The sequence below is a fragment of the Bubalus kerabau genome, chromosome 7 (assembly GCF_029407905.1).
Source record: "Bubalus kerabau isolate K-KA32 ecotype Philippines breed swamp buffalo chromosome 7, PCC_UOA_SB_1v2, whole genome shotgun sequence".
Lineage (NCBI taxonomy): Eukaryota > Metazoa > Chordata > Mammalia > Artiodactyla > Bovidae > Bubalus > Bubalus kerabau.
The window spans coordinates 75,581,674-75,607,739 of record NC_073630.1 but is presented as its reverse complement, the minus strand read 5'-3'; the positions used below and the strand labels follow the sequence as shown (position 1 = coordinate 75,607,739).

The 26,066-nt window shown below is 35.5% G+C and overlaps 1 protein-coding gene across 4 annotated transcripts in view; it reads right to left on the bottom strand.

Annotated features, from left to right (window-relative positions):
• Positions 1-498: 498 nt before the first annotated feature.
• Positions 499-26,066, bottom strand: part of CEP135 (centrosomal protein 135) — a 79,921-nt gene continuing 54,353 nt past the window's right edge. For all 4 annotated transcript variants that reach the window (XM_055588634.1, XM_055588635.1, XM_055588632.1 and 1 more), the window contains 11 exons: positions 23,116-23,231; positions 22,888-23,042; positions 22,363-22,418; positions 20,154-20,322; positions 19,204-19,314; positions 18,737-18,922; positions 11,396-11,605; positions 10,347-10,549; positions 8,714-8,818; positions 6,521-6,631; positions 499-2,216 (listed from right to left, as the gene is read on the bottom strand). In XM_055588634.1, the coding sequence (XP_055444609.1) occupies positions 6,532-6,631; positions 8,714-8,818; positions 10,347-10,549; positions 11,396-11,605; positions 18,737-18,922; positions 19,204-19,314; positions 20,154-20,322; positions 22,363-22,418; positions 22,888-23,042; positions 23,116-23,231 (1,411 nt within the window). In that variant the 3' untranslated portion in view covers positions 499-2,216; positions 6,521-6,531. The remainder of the gene's footprint in view (positions 2,217-6,520; positions 6,632-8,713; positions 8,819-10,346; positions 10,550-11,395; positions 11,606-18,736; positions 18,923-19,203; positions 19,315-20,153; positions 20,323-22,362; positions 22,419-22,887; positions 23,043-23,115; positions 23,232-26,066) is intronic.

Below are 26,066 nucleotides of genomic sequence, written 5' to 3'. Positions count from 1 at the left end.
TGGTTAATAACCACTGTTGCAACAAGCTATTGACATAAAGACTGAGGGTAGAAGTAATGGACTTAAGACCGTAAGCCAGGAACTAAAATTTTCAAGATGAAAAAAGAGAGAGGTATGAGATCAGATGTCTGATAGGTTGTAATAAGGTGAGGTAGCAGGTGGCATATTCAATGATAATTAATGTAGTCAACAAACAGTATTTACAAGAGAGAAAACTGTACACATACACACAAAGCCTGTTCAAACATTGTGTAGATGGATTTCAAACAGAAACTTTGACTTCATTTCTTATATTTTGAATTAAGTGGAAATAAATGTAAGTCAACTAAAAAAAAAAAGGGCCTGCAATCTGAGTTCAGAAATTTCTCCAAATCCCAACATGATAAAATTTGATTTGAAAAAAAAAAAATTGATTTGAATAAGTAAATTGTACTTAACTTTAGAATTAGGAATATTGCTATCATTATAAAAAATTATTTGTAAGAAAGAGAAAATAAATTGACTGGAAAGTTTATTTGAAAATCTATGTCAAGCTCCATAATTTAAAATTTTTTAAAACAAATTTAAAAATCTATAAAATACATTCAGTATTTTAAGATAAAACTACTTAAAAAACTGTAATATCATGGTTATGAAAATAAAAATTATGGCAAGCTATACATTTTTAATTATAGAAAACATTAAAATAAAATATTCAACAAAATATGTTGTTTTGGGGGAAACGGGGGACAAATATTTAAATATTATTTACATATATTTATTAAAAGATTTTTCTTATGACATTGTAAGTAGTCCCATTTCTACTGTCATTTGGTGTAATACATGAATTCACACACAGGAGACAGAATACATAAAATGACACAGATGGTGGAAAAGCCACATCACTCTCCAGTACCTACTGAATTACTGCAAAGGGCATAATGCAAACATACAAAGAATATTAATTTCAGAAGAAGAGCACTGCTCACCCCTAGGCACACACAAACATTTATAAATTTACTTTATTAAACCAGAGGAAGAAATAAAATGTATCATAAATAATCGGTCTTCCATTTTATGTTAGTTTTTAAGTTCTTTTTTAATCATAATGAAATCTATTAAGAACAGGATTTTCTTCAAATGTGTATGGTTCAAACACGATTCATTTTTGTATGACAATCTCCTTTTTACTTATGTTCTTATATTAATATCTGTATATATATATATAAATTCTTAACGTTACAACTTTGAAATTGATGGTAAAAAGCTGCTTTATATTTAATATGCCACAATAGGTCAGTGTTTACATACTATTCTGGAAGACTGATAAGTTACAACACACAGATTTAGAAGCAGAAAACTGAGTATTATTGAATGTATATTGGAATCTTAACAAAATGTTTTGCTGTATTTACCCCATATCCTTTTGCACTCAAAGTTTTACATTAGTACAGTGAGGAATTTTATTTACTGAAAAATATCCCAAGTTTCTGTTCTATTGTTATATAAAATTCTAAATACAGCTTTTAGTTTAAGTTTGATAGCATTTGCATTATATGAAGAGTTCATGTGATAGCCAAAATAGTATAATGTTGTATATAACATATGAATGTATCTTTGCCATCATAGTTCTAGTTGGTAATAACAAATGATATATGATAACCATTATTTTATCAAGACCTCTGATATTATAAGAAAGACCTGAATATAATTCCCTCAATGACAGATACCAAATTGGCAAATAATTAATTTCACATTTAGAAGAAAAAAGTTAAACATGACAGCCTAGCATCAAAGTTGATCATCCTTTGTGAATGCATTAAAAATATGGGTTATAAACACAGACATGGAAACCAAATACACTTTAAAAACAAGCACTGTAAGAATATTTACATACACATATTATGGCTCACTATGAAAAAGATTATTAAAACATAATGTGAACAATAAATTAATTCACAGTATAAACATACTTTGAGGAGTAATTTAAGTCAGGAATAATAAAAATACAGATATAAAATCAGTTAGCACTATGAATATATATTCTGTTCTGTCATACGTATAAAAATTTACACATAGTACAGCTCTTTTAAACCAAATTTTTTACAAAAATATCCACTGATTTAAATAAAAGTTGACAGAGGTAGAATCTGTGTCAATGTTCATGATTTTCAGGAACAAGTAATTCAAATATTTCATTACTGTTTGTCCTTTCCAACTCACGGAAAGCCAACATTCTGAAAAAAGGGGGAGAGGAAAGATGGGTTAAAGAAAAAAATGATAAAATTAGTACATTCATGAAAAACTGAAATTCAGTAATGTTTTAACTGAAATTACAGTCTCTAATAAAAACTTGCCCACAATCAAGCTATATTTAATAGTTAAGAAGTATTGTTCTCTATTTTAAAAGATATTCTTCTTAAATTACAAAAGCATGTCAAAGTATGAGTACTAAAAGAATGATACACAGTGAAAAGAACAGGGTAACAGAGAATGTTAATTGAGAAAACTCACTCAAAATAAGAGCTAATATGATGTCTAGGTTTAAAATTACAAACAAGTATTGTAAATTATGTTGTCTGAGTCTTAAAATAGCATGTTTTAGGGAGAATCAAATATTTTTAGAAGTATCTTAGAATTTCCCCCCAGAACAAAACAAAAAAACTGATAAAAACTTATTTTGAAGATAATTTCTATAAGAATTATATACATATGTCTATGCATGTGTGCATATTTATTACAAATCAAACATAAGAAAGAAGTATATACCAAAATGCTAATTGCTTATTTTCTCTGAGTTATAGTATTACATGTATTACATGTACATCTGGGTTCACAGCAGCATTTTCACAACAGCCAGAAGGCAGAAGCAACTCAAGTGATGAGCGGATAAACAAAGTGTGTTATATATGCAGAATGGAGTACTATTCAGCCTCAAAAAGGAAGGGATCTAAAACATACTCCCAACTTGGATTAAATTTGAAAACATTATATAGTAAGTGAAATAAGTCACAAAAAGAAAAATACAGCATGATTCTACTGACATAAGGTACAAACAGTAGTCAAATTCAGAGACAGAAATTTTAACAGTGGTTGCCAGAGGCTGGGGGAAGGGAAGACTGGGGAGTCATTTAATGAGTACAGTTTCACTTGGGAAAGATAAAAAAAAAAGTTCTGGAGATTGATGGTGGAGTTGATTTTTGCACAAGAGTGTCAATGTACTAACTGCCAGAGAAATGTATACTTAAAAATGGTCAAAATGATGTTTGATCTTATGTACATTTACTTCAATAAAAAAATGTAAAAAAAAGTGGTTTTGGTTTTCTTCTTTATACTTTTATATTTTATGTTTTCTCAGTGAGCATTTTTTTAAGACATAATAATCAAAACAGTAAAAGTAAAACTGGATTATATAATTTATTAAAGAAATTATAAATATGGCTTAATATGAGTATTTCTATTTATTTATGTGTATTTATGGGGAAACCCCTTAAAATTAGCTTTGGTGACAACATTAGAAAATATGAATGGAAATGTGTTAGCAATCAGCAACATCACTAGGATACTCTGGGAATTTGTTAATGGTTGCAGATGTTTTCTGAACTACATCTACTAGAACAGAAAATGGAAAAAGTTTGGCAGGTATTCAAAAAGTTAAACATAAAACTATCTTGCTGCTAAGTTGCTTCAGTCGTGTCCGACTCTGTGCGACCCCAGAGACGGCAGCCCACCAGGCTCCCCTGTCCCTGGGATTCTCCAGGCAAGAACACTGGAGTGGGTTGCCATTTCCTTCTCCAATGCATGAAAGTGACAAGTGAAAGGGAAGTCGCCCAGTCGTGTCCGACTTTTCGCGACCCCATGGACTGCAGCCTACCAGGCTCCTCCGTCCATGGGATTTTCCAGGCAAGAGTACTGGAGTGGGGTGCCATTGCTTTGACCCAGCAAATCCAGGTACTCCCAAAGATATGAAAACAGACTAAAACAGACTCTTGTACACAAATGCTCACAGTAGCATTATTCAGAATAGCTAAGAGGTAAAAACAACCTACGTGTCCATCAACTGATGAATAGAAAAACAAAATGTAGAATAAACACAAATGAGTACTATTTAGCGATGAAAGGAATGAAGTTCTGATACACTCTACAACACAGATGAACCTTGAAGACATTACCCTAAATGAAATAAGACCGATGTAAAAGATAAACACTGTATAAATTCACTTAGATGAAAATCTGGAACAGGCTAATTTTTAGAGATAGAAAGTAGATTAGAAGTTATCGGGGCAGGGGAAGTAAAGATGGGACTGGAGAGTTACTGCTTAATCAATAAAGAGTTTCTATTTGGGGTGATAAAAAATTTTTGTAAGTAGTGCTGATGACTGTACAACATTGTGAATTTAATGCCACTGAGTTGCACACTTTATAAAATAGTTAAGAAGGCAAAGTTCATGTTATTTATATTTTATCATAAGTTAAAAAAAACTTTCCTAATTCATCCCAGATTTAGAGATTGCTGGTATCCACTATGTTCTAGATCAGTGGTTCTAAGTATAGTGTGGAGATCCCTGGAGTCAAGCCTCTTTTTTTAAAACTAGGGAATTACTTGCTTTTTTCACTCTTATAATCTCATGAATGTACAGGTAAGTTTTCCAGAGGCTACATGATGTGAAAGGCCAGTTAGTAAGAAATAGTTCAGATCTCTGGGCCCCAGGGTCTCTGTCACAACTACTCAATTCTGCCACTGCAGAATAGCAATCTTAGACAATATGCAAACAATTGGGTGTGGCTATGGCCCAATAATGCTTAATTTACAAGAATAGGCAGTGGGGTGGATTTGGCCCCTAGGCCCTAGTTTACCAACCCTTGAACTAAAATGCAGCTGTGATTCAAGCACAAAAAAATGTTTGTGACACAAGTGCCAAGAGGCTTTATAATGAAAAGCTGAAGCTCCATCTAATCACATTCAAATTAATGCAGCAGCTTAGAAGTTGTAAGGACACAGTGACTGCAGCCAGCACTGGGAAGTGGTCCTCAAAATGAAAGAAGAAAACACATGTTTTAATCAAATAAATAAACGCAAAAGCACAGCAATCTGAAATCATTTAAACAAAGGCCTTACAAATACTAATAAACCTGGGACATCAGTATATTAAAGAATAGAACATAACTAATGTTCTTATCAGGATCCTGAGTCACTAAGGAAACAATTATTTTCTATATATTTCTACTGAAAGAGGCCAAAAAGTATAATTTTTAAAAGGACGGACGATTGACTTTACTATTTCTTCAAGATTAAGACTTGACTACCTACCTTTCAACTACCTTTCAAACTCTGGGTCTGACCCATTCATTCCCATGTCCAATGTATGAGCACATCACTTTGACTCTTCCTCAAATATACTCCAGCTCTTTACAATCACTTTGGAAAACTGACTTGCCAAAACAAGCTTGAACATGTGTGTCCAGTGTGACCTAACAATTTCATGCCTAAAAGTATACCCCAAAGAAATATATGGTATCTATAAGGTACTAGAATGCTCATCATGTTTCTGTCTATAATAGCCCAAACTGGAAATGATCAAATGCTCATCAAAAACAGAATGAGTAAATGGACTGTGTAAGTTCACACAATGGAATATGATACAACAAGACTGAACCATCTACAAGTACACAGCAGTATAAATGAATCTCACAAAGGTATTGTTGAAGAAAAAAAGTCAGAAATATATTTCATTTATAAAATGTCCAGGAACAGAGAAAAGGCATTTATACTTTGAATAACCAAAACAGTTACTTTCAGAGCAGGGATTACAACCAGAAGTGAAGTGCAAGTTGCTCAGACATGTCTGACTCTTTGTGACCCCATGGATAGTCCATGAAATTCTCCAGGCCTGAATACTGGAGTGGGCAGCCATTCCCTTCTCCAGGGGATCTTCCCAACCCAGGGATCGAACCCAGGTCTCCTGCATTGCAGGCACGGATTGTTTACTGTCTGAGCCAATTACAACCAGAAGGAAGCCCAAAAGAGAGGTTATATTTTGTTTCTTGATCTGAGTGCAGGTTGCATATGTGTGTTCAATCTATAAAAATTCACTCAGCTATATATACTATGATACAGCACTTTTCTGTATGTATTTCTTTCTTTTTTATGTATATTATAATTTACTTTAAAAAATCTGTCCTAGCTTTCAATATTAAATAATATTTTCTGTATTTGTCTATACTTTCACTATTTGTTATTTGTACCTTGAGTTTGGGGCTTTATTAAATATTACCCTGTGAGATTTCATATTGTCCTTTAATTTTTAAAGTATAATTTACACACAATACGATGCATGGATTATAAATGTTCAGTTCAATGAGATTTTACAATGGTATACACCCATGTAACCACCACAATACAGCACATTCCATTACTTCCAAAAGTTCTCGACTACCTTTCTAGGCAATCTCTTCCCCACCGACTCAGAAAACAACTCTCGCAATTTTTATAACCAGAGATTATTAGTAGTTTTGCTTGTACTTGGTGCTATATAGATACCTTTCTGATAATCAGTTTATATGTTCAGGAGAATGTAAAGGAGACCTCATAGTAGAACTAAGGGGTGGCGTGCGAAGACCATGCCGACGCATCTCTTGAATTGCTCGTTCTCTGTCAGTAAAGACAAAATAAGAGATTATACCAAAAAGTGGTATACAAATAAAAGGCTCTGTTATTGTTATTGGTTACATAATTTCTATTCAATTAATTAGTATTTCTACTAAATTTAAATCATATGTCTTTATATAATTTTTAAGTTGTGGATAAAAGATTTCAATTAAAGGAATATGTACTTTAAGAGATTGTTCAAAGCTCCTCTGAATATAGATTTTTCAAAGCTGATGCCTCCCCTTCTCTGCAACTAGTTCTCCCACTTCTTGCACATAAATCTACCCCTCTTCCTTCTTCCTGTGTCAAAATGCCCCAATGTTAGAAGTAAAATCATCTGTTTTCTTTTATGCTTTCCTTCCCCATGTCTGGGTCTGTCCCACGAAGCACAGTGAGTATGTTGCCACCTCTATTGTGGGCTGTTCAGTGCCTGGACTAGACTTTCTGACTTGAACTTTTCAATATCTAGGATTTCTACCTAGATAGGTGCTTCATAAACTTTTTTTCCTTATAATCCCCTAAAATTTATTTTTAGATGTCCCATTAGATGTCCTGCTGCTGCTGCTGCTAAGTCGCTTCAGTCGTGTCCGACTCTGTGCGACCCTATGGACAGCAGGCTCCTCCATCCACAGGATTCTCTAGGCAAGAATACTGGAGTGGGTTGCCATTTCCTTCTCCTACCCTCTGTCAAATTTTAATACACAGATACACTGTTAATGTACTGTAGCCCTTCAGAGGGCCACAAATCACTGTAACACCTAAGGTTTTTTTGCCATTCCCTCTTCCCCCAAGAACCCATATTGTTCCCTGTGGTAATGATATTGCCTCTTTAAGAATGCATGGTCTAGCTGGATGGTAACTAGAAGGAAAGACATGGCTACATGGGTAGTGGTTTCCTTGGGGACCATGGACAAGAAAAAGGAGAGGAATTAAGGGGGTCTCTAACCCAAAGAAATAAAGAGCCTGGTTTAGGACCCTTGAAGAGAATTTCAACTGTCATTCAGTTCAGTTCAGTTCAGTCGCTCAGTTGTGTCCGACTCTTTGCGACCCCATGAATCAACTGTCATTAATAAATGAAAATCATCATACACATTCAGTTTAGCATGCTCAGAAACTGATCTTCTAAAGTACAAGAAATTAACATTGCTTTCATGACAAAGATGCAATCTCAGGCTTCATCTCTCTTTGAAATCATAAATATTCATTTCCTAGCAAATTTCATCTATAATCTAAATTGCATATGACTTAAAAGTTTTTGATGTAAACGGATAAGAGTAAGATTAGAGAACCCAAAAAGTTGATCTAAATAAGCAATCTGACCACTATTTGAGAATGAAATCTTAGATATGTTGATGTCTATGGTATTAATATGGTAGGAAAGAATAATGGAAGAAAAGTTAACTTGACAAATTGATTTGCAAATTAGATTTGGATTTTAACTGTTAAACCAGGTCTCATTTCTATTTGTAACACTTGGAAATTAAATTTTTCAACATAATAAAGCTAATGAACTGAAATATAAGAGAGTCTGAAAATTACTAGCCTGTAAGGAATATATTGTAAAGATTAAGAACACAGGGTTTATAGTTAGATTTTAGTCTTGGCTCTGCTATTTACTAATTGTGTGACATTAGTTTCTAAAAATAAGATAGGTACAATACTAGATAGTTAATAAGATACATACATAGCATATGGTATATATTTTTTAATTGCCCTTATGATCATCACTTATATGATAATTTGTATTTGGAATTTCCTGTTGGATCATAAAGTTTTGGCTCTTGTAGAATCCTTACTACTTTGTTGATTCCCTAACTATATCCTTTGAAATAATGTCCTGATTTTGCCCTGAGGAACGCTATAGCAAATGTTTATTTATACAATACATGCTACTCTGCTATTTTATTATGGGGATATTATCTTATGCAACATGTATTGCCATTTTAGAAAAAATTACCAAAGGAATTTATCTTCCATATTAATGCCAAGAAAAGTTTGCTATTTATAAGCCATATAAAAGCCTTTATGGAGTAGAATATAGGGAATAAATAAAAACACTGTCCAATGTTAAAAATATTTTCTTACCGTTCATATCTTTCAGTTGAAATCTGCCTTTTCAGAACATCAAGATCTGTTTGTAATTGTGCCATTTTAGCCCGGAGCATGGTGTTTTCCCGGCTTTGACTATTTCTTAAAAACAAATTTAAAAAAATCAAGTAAGTAAGTAAGTAACAAATACTCTGTTTTAAAGAGTCAAGTACTACGGAATTTTGTTTTTGTTATTAATAAAAACAAATGGAGGTGACATATAAGGATAAAAAAAGACTTTTCAACAATAACTTCATAATCATCTGGATTTCCATCACAAAGTTTTCTTTTTCATTCATCTCATTTATTTAACAAACATTTATTGAGCTTTTAGTATGTGCTAGGCACTCCAGCAATGCTGGAGGTGCAAATTTGAGAAGACATGAATTGTAACACTGAAATGTAAAGTATTTTTATTGGCTCTTTCTTGACTCCTACCTCAGGAAAAGTAATATTTCTCACTCCTTTTAAAAGTTAATTATTGGGATTTCTTTGGTGGTACAGTGGCTACGAATCTGCCTGCCAATGCAGGAGACATAGGTTCAATCCCTGGCCCAGGAAGATCCCACATGCCACAAAGCAACTAAGCCTGTGTGCCACGACTACTGAGCCGACGCTCTAGACCCCACAGGCTACAACTAAGGAAGCCCGCGCACCTAGAGCCTGTGCTCTGCAAGAGAAACCACTGCAATAAGCCCAGGCACTGCAATGAGGTGTAGGCCCTGCTGGCCACAATTCAGAGAAAGCCTGCACACAAGTACTGAAGGCTCAGCACAGCCAAAAATAAATAAATAAATTTAATTAATTTTTCTACTTATACTATCTATCCTGGGTTTCACTCCCTCTTCCAAAAATATGTCCAGTGGGAAGATTTGGGAGAATGGCATTGAAACATGTAAAATATCATGTATGAAATGAGTTGCCAGTCCAGGTTCGATGCACGATACTGGATGCTTGGGGCTGGTGCACTGGGACGACCCAGAGGGATGGAATGGGGAGGGAGGAGGGAGGAGGGTTCAGGATGGGGAACACATGTATACCTGTGGCGGATTCATTTTGATATTTGGCAAAACTAATAATTATGTAAAGTTTAAAAATAAAATAAAATTAAAAAAAAAAAAAAATATGTCCAAACTTCTCCATCCTAAAAAGGCACCATCATCAATCTCCTAAAAAGTAATCCATATATTTATGAGGGTCAAATTTCATGCTTTTCAAAGTTTTTTTCTTAATCCATAGCATGAAACACAGCCAACTCTCCCCATTCTGAAATGTTCTCCCTTTCTCTGATTTTCCTCTTTGTTCCTGAACTGTAGACATTTTTCGAAAGGTCACTCATTCACTTTCATGGGTACCCTTTCTGTAGTGAACACACACAAATTACATTTCTAAACATGATGTCTCTTCTGGATTTCCAATAGGAGCTGCTACATAAGCCAAATATTTTGGTTTGTTACCACTCTTCGAACTCCCATCCTCTTCTCCCCAAAAATTGAAAAAAAATTTTTTTTGTTCCTCCAGTATTTTTCTATCATATTTTTTATGTTACAAGTCTACAAAAAACTACTCATATTGAAAAATTATTTGTGACAGAATATTTCCTTTACATAGGTTGAATTATGACACTTACAGTTTGCTTTCTGAAAGGGTCAACTTCTCTTTAAGTATCTGAATTTCTGTATCCTTCTCATGGGAAGTTAAGTGGGAATGAAATTCTTTATCTCTATTTGTAGCCAACAATGATTCAAGGTTTTTAATTGTATGTCTCTCACTCAACAGTTGTTTTTTTAACAGCTCTGACTCTGATTTTATATTTTCTAATTCCACTGTAACCTACAAGAACAAAGTAAGATTACCTCAGTACAATTTTAGACTTACTCTGAAATACTTTCTGGAGAGCTATACACACATCAGTTGCTTTATTCTGGGCACTCACTAAAGATTCTAAAATCCTTTTTTAAGTATAATAAAAACATCTTATTTTCACAATAATCTTTGTTATTTTTAGTTAGGATTTATTTTGACCATAAGACCTATTCCAACCCTCAGATAATTTTCTTTTGCATTATTTTGTCAAGAAAGGGTAATTAACATAAAACTCTAAAATGTGACCATTTTATCAGCCAGGAGGCCCTTCTGGTTTATTAAATATATATATTCTCATTACACAGCCAAACCAGTTTTGAAGCTTCTCTGTCTCTGAAAATAAAGTTATTACTAAATGAGTGAAAACTGGAAACACTCATGTTCAAGAATACACATTGGGTTGTTTAAAGTAACGCTTCAGTTTAGGAATGTAAAGTTTCAGCTTACTCAACTTTCAAATTAGAGTAAAATTTTTATCAGGAAAAATATTCCACTTAGGGAGGAATAAGCTGCTCAATTCTTCACATAAGTCTTAAAAAGAAAATACATTGGGATATGTTCCTCTTCTATAATTAGAAGACTCATGTTCTAAGTACCCATCTGCTTCAAAATAGCACCTAACTTCATTATCATATTTGCCAAAGAAATCTTGGCAATGAATCTAATAGTCAAATCTAGCTGTCAAAATCCTGTAGTCAGAAGTCACTGCTCTAAAGGGGAACAAATATATTGGGTAGTGAATGGTAAAGTAAAACAATCAGAGTAGGGCTAAATAAAATGCTAGGCTACAAGACAATCTTTTTAAGTTCTCACCCTCTCAAATTCAAGATTTTTGGAATTCAATTGTTGGGTCATAATATCTTTGCCTGAATCAAGCTTAATGCAAAGTTCTCTAAGAGATGACAAATCATTTAACACTGCTGCTTTCTCATCTTCTTGGTGTCTCAGCTCTTCTTCTAATCTAGAGATAGCTTTTGCCATTGATGAGATCTGAGATTCATAAGCATGATGTGCATTCATGTGCTGAAAATAGAAAAAGAAATAAGTATGAAATTAAAGTAACCCAATACTTTTAAAGGTTTGAATCTGTATAGCTACAATGTCACTTTATAAAACTATAAGAGCCAATTTTTGCAATTTAAAAAATTTTACAATTTTAAGATACACTCAAGAAGTTCTCTGCTATTTAAAGATGGCCTATATAAAGCTTAAAAAATAAGTCATGCATAATTATTAATCATGGTAACTATCTCATATATATATAGAAGATGCAAAGATGAAAATTATTGTTTTAGGATTGATAGGGATTGCTTAAGTTAAATTTTTCCTTTATAAACTCCCTTTGTTAAAACAATGATGAAAGTGAAAGAGGAGAGTGAAAAAGCTGGCTTAAAACTCAACATTCAGAAAACTAAGATCATGGCATCTGGTCCCATCACTTCATGGCAGATAGATGGGGAAACAATGGAAGCTGTGACAGACTTTATTTTTTTGGGCTCCAAATTCACTGCAGATGGTGACTGCAGCCATGAAATTAAAAGATGCTTGCTCCTTGGAAGAAAAGTTATGACCATCTAGACAGCATGTTAAAAAGCAGAGACATTACTTTGCCAACAAAGGTCCATCTAGTCAAAGCTATGGTTTTTCCAGTAGTCATGTATGGATGTGAGAGTTGGGCTATAAAGAAGGTTGAGTGCCGAAAAATTGATGCTTTTGAACTGTGGTGTTGGAGAAGACACTTGAGTCCCTTGGACTGCAAGGAGATCCAACCAGTCCATCCTAAAGGAGATCAATCCTGAATATTCATTGCAAGGACTGATGCTGAAGCTGAAACTCTAATATTTTGGCCACCTGATGTGAAAAACTGACTAATTTGAAAAGCCCCTGATGCTGGGAAAGATTGAAGGAGGGAGGAGAAGGGGACGACAGAGGATGAAATGGTTGGAATGCATCACCAACTCAACGGACATGAGTTTGAGTAGGCTCTGGGAGTTGGTGATGGACAGGGAGGCCTGGTGTGCTGCAGTCTATGGGGTCACAAAGAGTCGGACACGATTGAGTGACTGAACTGAACACATCAATAACATAAATACTTACCACTCCTCAATTGCCTTGAGTTAAATTTTGAATTTCAAAACTGGAGTTTGCTTTAAAATTACATACCAAAAATCATAATTAAATTTAAGCTAATAATAGTATACAATTTTAGGAGTTTAATAACTGAAATAATGAGCAAAATTTGAAATACTTATAAGACCCTTTTTCCTAGAATGATCCATATTTAAAATGGAGTAATAAATAAATAAATTAGTAATTATTAAAATAAATGAGTAATAAATAAAAATAAATATAAAGCTCTACTTCTAGAGTTTAGGAAGAATTCCACATTTGAAAATTAAATTATTACACAGGATTTACTGAAATCATCAACATTACAAATCTAATGCAGGGATGTGAAGTTTTAATACATTTCAACAGTTGCAGAAAAATATTTGGATTTTCCAAATATTAATGAAGTAGTCAAAATTTCCCCAAATATACATAAGGCAATTTCATGTACCACATAAGACATGAACAATGACAAAGAACAGAAGAGCTAAAGAACGACTTCTGAGAATTAGGAGGTTGAGAAACATTCCTTTAGTTACATACTCATAACAGAAAAACATAGAAATAGTGTATTAGAGGCCTAGGACTGCTACAAATTACTGGAGGGCTTAAAACAACAGAAATTTATTGCCACACAATTTTGGAGGGTACAAGTCTGATTCAGATGTCGGCAGAATTGGCTTCTGCTGGAGGTTGTGAGGAACAATCTGTTCCAAGCCTCTCTCCAAACTCCTATGACTGCTGGCAATCCTCAGTGTTCCTTGCCTTGCAGACACAGCACTCCGATCTCTGCCTTCATCTTCAATTGGCACTCTCCCTCATGTATTCTGTGTCCAGACTTGTCTTGTTTCATAAGGATACCAGTCATTGGGTTATGGCCTGACCTAGTCCAGTATGGCCTCATCTCAAATTGACTACACCTGCAAAGGCGCTATTTCCAAAAAGGTCAAATTTACAGGTACTGGTGGTTAGGATTTTAATATATTTGCGGGGGGGGGGGGGGGACATAATTCTAGCAACTCTCTGGCTCCCCCAAATTCACAAGTCCTTCCTATGTGCAAAATACATTCATTCTATCCCAATATTTCTAGCATCAACTCTTAAGTCCAAAATCTGACCTAAATCAGAACGGTAAGATTCTGGGAATGGTCCATCCTGGGGCAAAATTCCTCTCCCTCCATGATCTGTGATGCTAGAAAACAAACTACCTCCCTCTAAAATACAATGGTGGAGAAGAAATAAAATAGTCTTATTATGAAAGGGAGAAAAAGGAAGGAATCGAAGGAGTAAGTAGGTCTAGAGTAAGGTGACACTCAAGCCGGGCAAATTTCATTAGATTTCAAGGGTCTAAAATTAACGATCTCTATCTTGATGATCTCTCCTTTGGGCCTGCGAGGGCAGCCACACCTCTTGGCCACAGTGGCAGTGGTGCTGCCTTACGGAGTCAAGGAGGAAATAGTCCAGTCCCCTGGGCCTATGCCGTCTGGACCTGTGGTAATGCAACAGCCCCACCAGCTTTTGAGCAGCCCTGCTGGTCTCCCAGTCACTCTCAGAGTTATTCTTCCCTTTTCCTGAAGATCAGAGGTTTTTAACTCTTAGTTCAGTTCAGTTGCTCAGTCGTGTCCAACTCTTTGCGACCCCACAGACTGCAGCATGCCAGGCCTCCATGTCCATCATCAACTCCCAGAGTTTACCCAAACTCATGTCCATTGAGTTGGTGATGCCATCCAACCATCTCATCCTCTGTCAACCCCTTCTCCTCCTGCCTTCAATCTTTCCCAGCATCAGGGTCTTTTCAAATGAGTCAGCTCTTCACATGAGGTGGCCAAAGTATTGGAGTTTCAGCTTCAACATCAGTCTTAACACCCAAGGAATGATCTCCTTTAGGATGGACTAGTTGGACCTCCCTGCAGTCCAAGGGACTCTCAAGAGTCTTCTCCAACACCACAGTTCAAAAGCATCAATTCTTTGGCATTCAGGTTTCTTTAGAGTCCAACTCTCACATCCATACATGACTACTGGAAAAACCATAGACTAGATGGACCTTTGTTGGCAAAGTAATGTCTCTGCTTTTTAACATGCTGTCTAGGTTGGTCATAACTTTCCTTCCAAGGAGTAAGCATCTTTTAATTTCATGGCTGCAGTCACCAACTGCAGTGATTTTGGGGCCCCAAAAAATAGTCTGCCACTGTTTCCACTGTTTCTGCATCTACTTGCCATGAAGTGATGGGACCAGATGCCATGATCTTAGTTTTCTGAATGTTGAGTTTTAAGCCAACTTTTTCACTCTCCTCTTTCACTTTCATCAAGAGGCTCTTAGTTCTACACCTCTGCCATAAGGGTGGTATCATCTGTATATCTGAGGTTACTGGTATTCCTCCCAGCAATCTTGATTCGAGCTTGTGTTTCATCCAGCCCAGCGTTTCTCATGATGTACTCTGCGTATCAGTTAAATAAGCACGGTGACAATATACAGCCTTGACGTACTCCTTTTCCTATTTGGAACCAGTCTGCTGTTCCATGTCCAGTTCTAACTGTTGCTTCTTGACCAGCATACAGATTTCTCAGGTCAGGTGGTCTGGTATTCCCATCTCTTTCAGAATTTTCCATAGTTTATTGTGATCCACACAGTCAAAGGCTTTGGCATAGTCAAAAAAGCAGAAATATGTTTTTCTGGAACCCTCTTGCTTTTTCCATGATCCACCGGATGTTGGCAATTTGATCTCTGTTTCCTCTGCCTTTTCTAAAACCAGCTTGAACATCTGGAAGTTCATGGTTCATGTACTGCTGAAGCCTGGCTTGGAGCATGTGAGATGAGTGCAATTGTGCAGTAGTTTGAGCATTCTTTGGTATTGCCTTTCTTTGGGATTGGAATGAAAACACCTTTTCCTGTCCTGTGGCCACTGCTGAGTTTTCCATATTTGCTGACATATTGAGTGCAGCACTTTCACAGCATCATCTTTCAGGATTTGAAATAGCTCACCTGGAATTCCATCACCTCTACTAGCTTTGTTTGTAGTGACGCTTCCTAAGGCCCACTTGACTTCACATTCCGGGATGTCTGGCTCTAGGTGAGTGATCACACGATGTCATTATCTGGGTCGTGAAGATCTTTTTTGTATAGTTGTTCTGTGTGTTCTTGCCACCTCTTCTTAATATCTTCTGCTTCTGTTAGGTCCATACTATTTGTTCTTTATTGAGCCCATCTTTGCATTAAATGTTCCCTTGGTATCTCTAATTTTCTTGAAGAGATCTCTAGTCTTTCCCATTCTATTGTTTTCATCCATTTCTTTGCACTGATCACTGAGGAAGGCTTTCTTATTTCTCCTTGCTATTCTCTGGAACTCTACTGACCTGTTTTCTGCTTGTAAGATCCAAGGAGTTCAGCCTTCCTTTCAATCATCCTATTTCTGTCCCTTTCAGCCCAAGCTGTCAGTGTTTCTGCTGAGGTGACTGGCTGGATCTATGGGTTACTCACTTAATTGCTTCACCAAGAGGTTGTCTAGCCGCAGTCTCTTTCCTGCCTCCAGAACACCCTATCTGTACAAGCTAGAACTTTTCCAAATCATTGAGTCCCGGCTCCTCTCTTGCTTAGCAATTCCTTCCTCAATTTGTCTCTTTCCTTCACATCTTACTACAAACAGCAGGAAAAATCAGGCTGCACCTTTCACACTTCGTTTGGAAATTTCCTCAACTAAATATCCAAGTTCATCACTTTTAAGTTCTGCTTTCCTAAGAGCAGACCGTACTTCAGCCAAGTCCTCTGCCATTTTCTAAGAATCACCTTTCCTCCAGCATCCAAAAACATGTTCCTCCAGTGCATCTGAGACCACAGTGGAAGAAACATTCTTATTTCTGGACAACTTCCATTCATAATGATTTACGTGTTTTGTAAATAATAGAAGTTATCTCTATAGCTTTCCTGTTTTTTCTGAGTCCTCACCTTTAATGTCTACCTTTCTACCAACAGTCTCTTCAAGGTAATCAAGGCTTTTCTATCAGACACTCAGAACCCTTCCAGAATGTATCCATTACCCAATTCCAAAGACCCTTTTTAGGTTTGTTACAGCAGCACCCCACTTCCTAGTACCAACGTCTGTATTTGTTTCCTAATGCTGCCATAACAAATTACCACAAACTAGCTAGCTTAAAACACAGAAACGCATTCCCTCCCAGTTCTGGGGCCTCATGTCTGAAATCTAGGTTGTCAGCAGGATTGGTTCCTTCTAGAGGTTCTGTGGGAGACTCTGTTCCATGCCTCTCTCCAGCTTCGGTGACTACTGGCAATCTGTGGGGTTCCTTGCATTGGTAGACACTTCATTTCAATTTCTGCCTCTGTCTTCATGTGGCATTCTCTGCTGGGCCTTCTGTGTCTGAATCGCTGTTATTTTATAAGGATACCAGTTACCAGATTAGGGTCCACCCTACCCAGCAGGACCTCATTTTAACTTGATTATATCTGCACAGACACTATTTCCAAACAGAAGTCACGTTCACAGGTTCTCAGAGCTAGGAACTAAATATATTTGGTGTTTGTGGGGGGCGGTGCATAATTCTACACACTAAAAGTAATCAATGCTTTCTTCTAAAAAATGAAGACCAGCTACAATACTCCACCAACAAAATGAAAGGAGAACCAATAACCAACAGTTCTACATCAATCTAACTTACTAAGGATTCCTATATTTTAACTCAACTCAAAATTTTATTAAGAGATTTTTATTAGACTCTCTTTATGGGAAAAGTTTGTTTAAATCCACATGCAAAAGAATGAAATTGGAACCTTATCTTATTTCATATACAAAAATTAACTCAAAATGGACCAAAAACCTCAACGTAAGAGCTGAAACTAGAAAACTCATAGGAAAAAAAAAGGAAAAAGCTTTGTGATGTTGGGTTTAGCAATGATTTCTTAGATATGACACCAAAAATACAGGCAAAAAGAAACAAATAAATTGGACTTCATCAAAATTTAAAACTTCTCTGCATTAAGGATAAGACTGAGTGACAAGGTAAGACACTAGATGGCAGAAAATATTCACAAGTCACATATCTAACAAAGGACAAATATTTAGAATACAAAAACAACTCCTAAAACTCAACAACAAAAAACAGCTTGATTTAAAAAAATAGGCAAAGGATTTAAATAGACATTTCTTAAAAAAAATATACAAATGGCCAATTAGCACAAAATATATGCTCAACATCACTAATCATTAAGAAAATACAAGTCAAAACCAAAATGAAATACTACTTCACTCCACTGGGAAGGCTATTATTAAAAACAAACAAACCACACACACACACAGAAAAAACAAGCACTGGTAAAGATGTGGAGAAACTAGAACCCTAACATTGCAGGTAGAAATGTAAAATGGTGCAAACCCTGTGAAAAACTGTATGGCAGTTACACAAAAAAATCAAACACAAAATCATACTATGATCTAGTAATTCAACGTCTAGGTATATCTTAAAGAACAGGAACCAAAGACCTGAATAGATATTGTATGCCCGTGTTCATAGCAGCATTATTCTCAATAGCCAAAGATGGAAATAAACCAAATGTTCACTGACAAATAAATGGATAAACAAAATGTGGTATATACAAAAAATGGGATATTATTCAGCCTTAAAAAGAAATGAAATTCTGACACATGCCACAACATGGGTGAACCTTAAAATTTAAGTGAACCTTAGGGCTAAATGAAATAGCCAAATTCACAGGAAAGGAGAACGGTGGTTGTCAGTGGCCGGGGGGAGTGAGTATTCAATGGGTACAGAGTTTAGGTGGAGAAGATGAAAATGTTCTGAAGAAGGATGGTGGTACACTTAAAATGGTAAATTTGATGTTATGTGTATTTTACTACAATAGAAAAGTAATGGAGCTCTCCTAAGCAAATTATCAGAATTAATGACGAAAGATTACCATTCAATTTGATTTTACCAATGTTTAAACATCATTTTGATAAAGTGCCTTTGAATGTTTTCTGTTTTACTAAATTATGTCTGTACAAGAAAAATATTATATATATATATATATATTACCTCCTGAATTTCTTTTTCTAGCAGCTCCACTCTCTCTCGAAGGTGTCTCCTCTCTGTGTCTATAGAAAGAAGTTCCAGTCGAACTGAGCTGCTTTCTCCCTCAGCTTGATGGGCTTTGACTTCCCAGTCTTCAGCGCGGTTATGAAGCATCTGAAATCTATCTAACAAATCTTGATTTTCTTTTTCCTGGTTTAATCACAGTTAAATTGTTTCTAAATTAGTAATGGTCACTCACTGAAAACCTATGTCATAAACATACAACACATCGGGATTTTGCTTTAATTTAGGAAGCATAAGCCATCTGTGCAGATACTATACTAAATAAGACATGTAAGAAAATATACAAGGACAACAGGCAAGATCTCCACTTTCATATGTTAATATCTAATAGAGAAGGCAGAATAAAAAACATGAAAAAGTTAAAACAAAATCAGTCTTAAATTCAACCTAACCAATGCTTTTTTCACCTTAGCAGCCATTAAGCTCTCCCATCGTGACACTTCAGTTATGTAATTATGAACTCTACTCTTCATTTCTTCTTTTTCTTGCACTGCTGCTTCTAATTCCAATGAAATTTGCTATAAATCAGAAAATTGAAGACAATATAAAATGAATGTAGCACCTAATGAGTTCTACTTATGTTCAAACAGCTCTTTCTGAATTTGGGGACTAAGAGAGAGTAGGAAAAAAGGAAAACTGTTCCTAAGTATTATTTTCACATGTTTTTTTGACTGATCTTGACTTTCTAACCAATTATTACCATATATCTCCCACAATATAACTGACCACATATCTGGTACTTCAACTAAGGGCTCAGGAATTAATATTTTTAAAAATTTATATATCAGCAATGTGCTCTATAATGAGTAATTCAAAAAATGTAAACTATTTAAAATAAGAAAATCACTGGTTTTCTTGGTATGATCCTTTAAAAACCTAGTACAAACACAGCCAATACCTTTCGGTATTTGCCATTCTACAATATTCATTAATTAGCTTATAGGTAGGTAATCTCTAAGCCACTGGAAGTAAGTACAAATAATTAAAATCTACCACGGGTCTTTAAAACACAGCAACTTTGCCTTGGGAGTGATACTGGGGTCCTCATGCAGTAGACTGACAAAGATTTCTGCCATAGAGAACACCACGCTCCCAGCTTCAGGATTCCTTGCAACAAAGCCTACAATGGTGTCTGATGGTTTATTACTGCTATAATATACAGAAGTATTCTAAGCCACATTTTAAAATACCTTTATAAACAATATTCTCCTTAAAGAGTTATTTCTTTTGTTGCTCATATTTATATAATTAAAATTTAGAGGACCTAATATTTAGAGCTTTAAAATTTAGCAAACATTGAATATATTGTAAAACTGCATATTATGAAACTATCAAAGTTTATGTACTGTGCTCATACCTGGTTTTCTCTTGCCATTGTAGCCAGATCATCCTGTAATCTTCTGTTTTCCTTAAAAGACATTTCTTTAGATCTTCCTACTTCATCAAGTTCTTTGTGAGCCGCATCAAGCTGGCGCCGGAGGCTGCTTATCTCACGGTCCCGATTAATCAATGTTTCCTTTAGGTGGCTGTTACATGAGTGGGGTAGCAATAATAAAGAAAGCTTTTTGGAAAATTTAGTTCATTTAAAAGGAAACTATTTTACTCTGAACTAAATATACTAAGAATGCAAGAAATTACAACTATGCAACCTATGGATTGGGATAAAATATTTGCAAATGATACAACTGATAAGCACATAATTTCCAAAATCTACAAACAGCTCATACAACTCAATAACAACAAAAAAAATCAAGCAATCCACTCAAAAAATGGGCAGAAAACCTAAATAGACATTTCTCCAAAGAAGTACAGCTGACCAATAGGCACACGAAAAGAGGCTCAATATCAGTAATTATTAGAGAAATGCAAATCAAAACTAAAATGAAGTACCACCTCACACCAGTCAGAATTGGCCATCATTAAAAAGTCTACAAATAATAAAAGTGGAGAGTGTGTGGAGAAAAGGGAATTCTCTTACACTGTTGTTGGGAATGTAAACTGGTACAACCACTACTAAAAACAGTACGGCGGTTCCTCAAAAAAACTAAAGAGTTATCATATGATCCAGCAATCTTACTCCTGGGCATATACCCAGACAAAACTATAATTTGAAAAGATACATGCATCTCTATGTTCAAAGCAGTACTATTTACAACAGCCAAGACATGGAAGCAACCTAACTGTCCACAGACAGATGAACAGATAAAAAACATGTGGTATATACATATATACATATATATATACACACACAATAGAATATTACTCAGCAATTTAAAAAATGAAATAACGCCATTTGCAGCAACATGGATGGACCTGGAGATTATGAGATGCTAACTGAAATAATTCAGAAAGAAAAAGACAAATTGATATCACCTCCATGTGGAATCTAAAGTATGACACAAATGAACATATTTATGAAACAGAAACAGACTCACAGACATGGAGAACAGACTTGTAGTTGCTAAGTGGGAGGAGGTAGGGAAGGGAAGGACTGGAAGTTTGGGATTAACAGTTGCAAATGAATGTATAGAGAATGGATAAACAACAAGATCCTACTGTGTAACACAGGGAACTGTATTCATTATCCTATAGTAAACCATAATGGAAAAGAATATGATAAAGAATATATACATATAACTGAATCACTTTCCTGTACAGCAGAAATTAATGCAACACTGTAAATCAACTATACTTCAATAAAACAGAAAAAGAAATGACAACTACTGAATTAAGACATTAATTAATTAGGTGAAGAAGACATTTTAGATCTCTACCAATCATTATGTGAAAATAAAGTCTTAAAATACATTTATTATTATAAAATTAAAGTAAAAACAGAAGATTTTCAAGTGTTAGTAGAACATAAATGATTCAATTGGTAAATATTTATTTAAATGTTTTAAGTCCCTACTATTATATAATATGTTGCTGAGTCATGTCTGACTTTTTGTGACCCTATGGACTATAGCCTGCCAGGCTTCTCTGTCCATGGGATTCTCCAGGCAAGAATATTGGAGTGGGATGCCATTTATTTCTCTAAGGCATTTTCCCAACCCATGGATTGAACCTGTGTCTCCTGCATTGCAGGCAGATTCTTTACTGCTGAGTCACCAGGGAGGCCCATATAATATGTAAGGGTATATAAAAGAAATACAATTAGTGCTTTTTTTCTTGAAGTAGAGAGACCAGACACCAAATGTAAAATCTTGCAACCATACTTAAAAAGGTTTAGATGTGGAGTAAATTCAGTACTAGCTGCTGAGGTAATCTAAGTTTTGATGATTAGGGCCTGCACAGGATAACTGCCGTAGAAATTAGGAGTAAGTAGGTGTGTAACGGAAAAATTAATAAGACATAATTGTTTAAATGTCAATGACAGAGGAAGGGAGAAAGTTAGAGGATAACAATATCTATGCAGGAGACTGAGAAAATGATAACTTCCACTGGCAAAAATAGGAAAAGTGAAAAAAGAAATTTTCCTATTGCCAGACTGCTATCCAAACAGATAATGCTGCATTCACTGAAAATTTCTTAAAAAGCTGGATGCCATTCCATCAGTTACTTACTTCAGAGAAGATTCATACTCTGAGACTGTTATCTTCATCTGAGTAATAGTTTTTTCCTACAGAAATTATAAAAATATATCAGATTCTAAACCATTCATGTAGAAGTATCTCCAGTTGAATTCTAAAATTTATCACATTTATATAGTTTAAATTCAATCACATAACATGTTATAAAAGAAGGCTCTAAGTAAAGATATTTCCATGTACCAAATATATTTCACATATTGGCGTATTTCTACCCACTCTAAGAATCTGAATTGTTCCTTGAGTTTGCTGTAATCATATATGATAAAATTGTATTCTAGAAATAGAACTTTTAAAAATTCAAATTATTGGGATAAAATGAAATTTAAACATATTAGAAGAGATGGCTCTGGGTCTTGGGAACTCACACATGGTTCTTATGAAATAAGAACTGTATATCTTGTAAAGCAATTATCCTTCAATTAAAAAAAAACTGCATATATGAAACAGAATAAGATTTTCTGTTCAGATAGCAGATAATATTACTTAATAGTCCCATACTTTACTAGCTAGGTTTTCATGCAAGTTTGCAATCTTTTCTGTCTTCTCATCCACAGTCTCCTGAAGGATGTCTTTTTCTTTATCAATAACACCAATGGTCTTTTTCATTACATGAGCCTCTTCATTCTGTGAAGTCATCCTGAGGTGTAGTTTACCTATAAATGAAAAGCAAGGTTTCTTAGACAAAGTAAATTAGGATCAGCAAAAACAAAATTTAAGAACACTTACCTATTTTTTCCTCCAGTATTTTAACTTGTGCTTGGGCTGATTCAAGTTCACTTCTTTTCATGTTAAGTCGGTGCTGATAATCCTCAAGTGACCGCTGTAGTTGCTCATTTACTAGCCTAAAGAGTCAGTGGACAAAAACATATGGGATTCTTTATTTCTGGTGGAAATAACTTTTAAAAAATGAAAGATCTTAAAAAATAGTTTGCTTATTTTAAAAGCTTCTTTAATTTCTTATTTTAAAGCTCTTTCAGTATAATCAATGGCATTATATTTTATATATTAGTCTTTTCTTCAAAATATTCCATCTTCCTAAAAAATAATATAGTGTAAAAATAAAATTAATTGTATGTAATTTTTCTAGAGGCTTCCTTGTAGTTTTAAAGCTTTTCTCAGTTTTCTATCATCAACTCTCTTTCTCTTAAAACTTATTTCCAGTAGTCAAGGCAAAGTCCTGTTTTTATAGAATGGCCTCATACTTCAAGATTCTGACCATCCTGACCAGTGAGCTTTTAATTTTGCTTCCTATTCTGAATATTCCAAATACCAGACCATCTTACCTGTCTTCTGAGAAATCTGTAGGCAGGTCAAGAAGCAACAGTTAGAACCAGACATGGAACAAGAGGCTGGTTCAAAATTGGGAAAGGAGTACGTCAAGGCTGTATATTGTCACCCTACTTATTTAACTTAAAGAAAGAGTACATCATGTGAGATGCTGGGCTAGATGACTCACAAGCTGGAATCAAGATTGCCAGGAGAAATATCAACAACCTCAGATATGCAGATGATACCATCCTAATAGAAGAAAGTGAAGAGGAACTAAAGAGACTCTTGACAAAGGTGAAAGAGCAGAGTGAAAAAGTTGGCTTAAAACTCGACATTCATAAAAGAAGATCATGTCCAGCAATCCCACTGCTGGGCATACACACTGAGGAAACCAGAATGGAAAGAGACATGTGTACCCCAATGTTCATCGCAGCACTGTTTATAACAGCCAGGACATGGAAGCAACCTAGATGTCCATCAGCAGATGAATGGATAAGAAAGCTGTGGTACATATACACAACAGAGTATTACTCAGCCATTAAAAAGAATACATTTGAATCAGTTCTAATGAGGTGGATGAAACTGGAGCCTATTATACAGAGTGAAGTAAGCCAGAAAGAAAAACACCAATACAGTATACTAACGCATATATATGGAATTTAGAAAGATGGTAACAATAACCTTGTATACGAGACAGCAAAAGAGACACTGATGTATAGAACAGTCTTTTGGACTCTGTGGGAGAGGGAGAGGGTGGGATGATTTGGAAGAATGGCATTGAAATACGTATAATATCATATATGGAATGAATCGCCAGTCCAGGTTCGATGCACGATACTGGATGCTTGGGGCTGGTGCACTGGGACAACCCAGAGGGATGGTATGGGGAGGGAGGAGGGAGGAGGGTTCAGGATGGGGAACACATGTATACCTGTGGCGGATTCATTTCAATATTTGGCAAAACCAATACAATATTGTAAAGTTTAAAAATAAAATAAAATAAAATAAAAGAAGATCATGGCATTCAGTCCCATCACTTCATGGCAAATAGATGAGGCAACAATGGAAACAGTGAGAGACTTTTTTTTCTTGGGCTCCAAAAATCACTGCAGATGGTGACTGCAGCCATGAAATTAAAAGACACTTGATCCCTGGAAGAAAAGCTATGAAAAACCTAGACAGTGTATTAAAAAGCAGAGACTTCACTTTGCTGACAAAGGCCTGTAGAGTCAAAGCTATGGTTTTCCCAGTAGTCATGTACAGATGTGAGAGCGGGACTATAAAGAGGGCTGAGCACCCAGGAATTGATGCTTTTGAACTGTTGGAGAAGACTCTTGAGAGTCCTTTGGACAGCAAGGAGATCCAACCTGTCAATTCTAAAGGAAAACAATCCTGAATATTCATTAGAATGACTGATGTTGAAGCTGAAGTGCCAATATTTTGGACACCTGATGCAAAGAGCTGACTCACTGGAAAAGACCCTGATGCTGGGAAAGATTGAGGGCAGGAGGAGAAGGGGGCGACAGAGAATGAGATGGTTGGATAGCATCACCCAATCAATGGACACTGAGTTTGAGTAAACTCTGGGAGATAGTGAAGGGCGGGGAAGACTGGTGTGATGCAGTTCATGGGGCTGCAAAGAGTTGGACACAACTGAACAACAATAACTTCTGAATACAGACATGTACCAGAATAAGACAGGCCATTCCATTTAGGCTGCTTTCCATCTTAGGATGTACATAGTGCCTTGCAAGGAAACAAGAGAGGGAGAAAGAAGTTTCCACCTTAGTTCTTCCTAAATAGTATTCCTTAATTAAACAAACACAGCAAGTTCTTGGTCTTACTACATTGTTTGTTCTGATTTTGTGTAACAAGTGTTTCCTAAATCTGGCCACTGTTCTCCAAGCTCATTGCCACTGTTTGACTCCTGGTACATTGTCTCCACTGTTCTCCATCAGTCTCTTAAGTCTCCAAATCCACCTTCCCTATTTTTGCCATAGTTCACTTCCTAACAGGCATGTTATTCATGTCACTCCCTTGGTTAAAAATTTCTGTTTATTCTCCATGTTTATATGGTAAAATCCATTCACTCTTAGTTATCATACTATGTTCTTTATAACCTGAGTCCAACCTGTAGATACAGTCTACCTGGGCCATACTGACCTCCTTACCATTTTTTAGACACATCACCTTTTAGACTCTGTATAAATATTCTGATTTTAGATTTCTTTGAAAGAAGAATGAGAATAACAATGACACAGGTAGCAAAAATTTTAGCAATTCCACACTATGTGGAATACTGGGTTGACCAAAATGGTTAGGGTTTTCGTAAGATATCACAGAAAAACCCCAAGGAACTTTTTGGCCAACACAATAATATGAGATAAAGGCATATCTTGGAGATATTG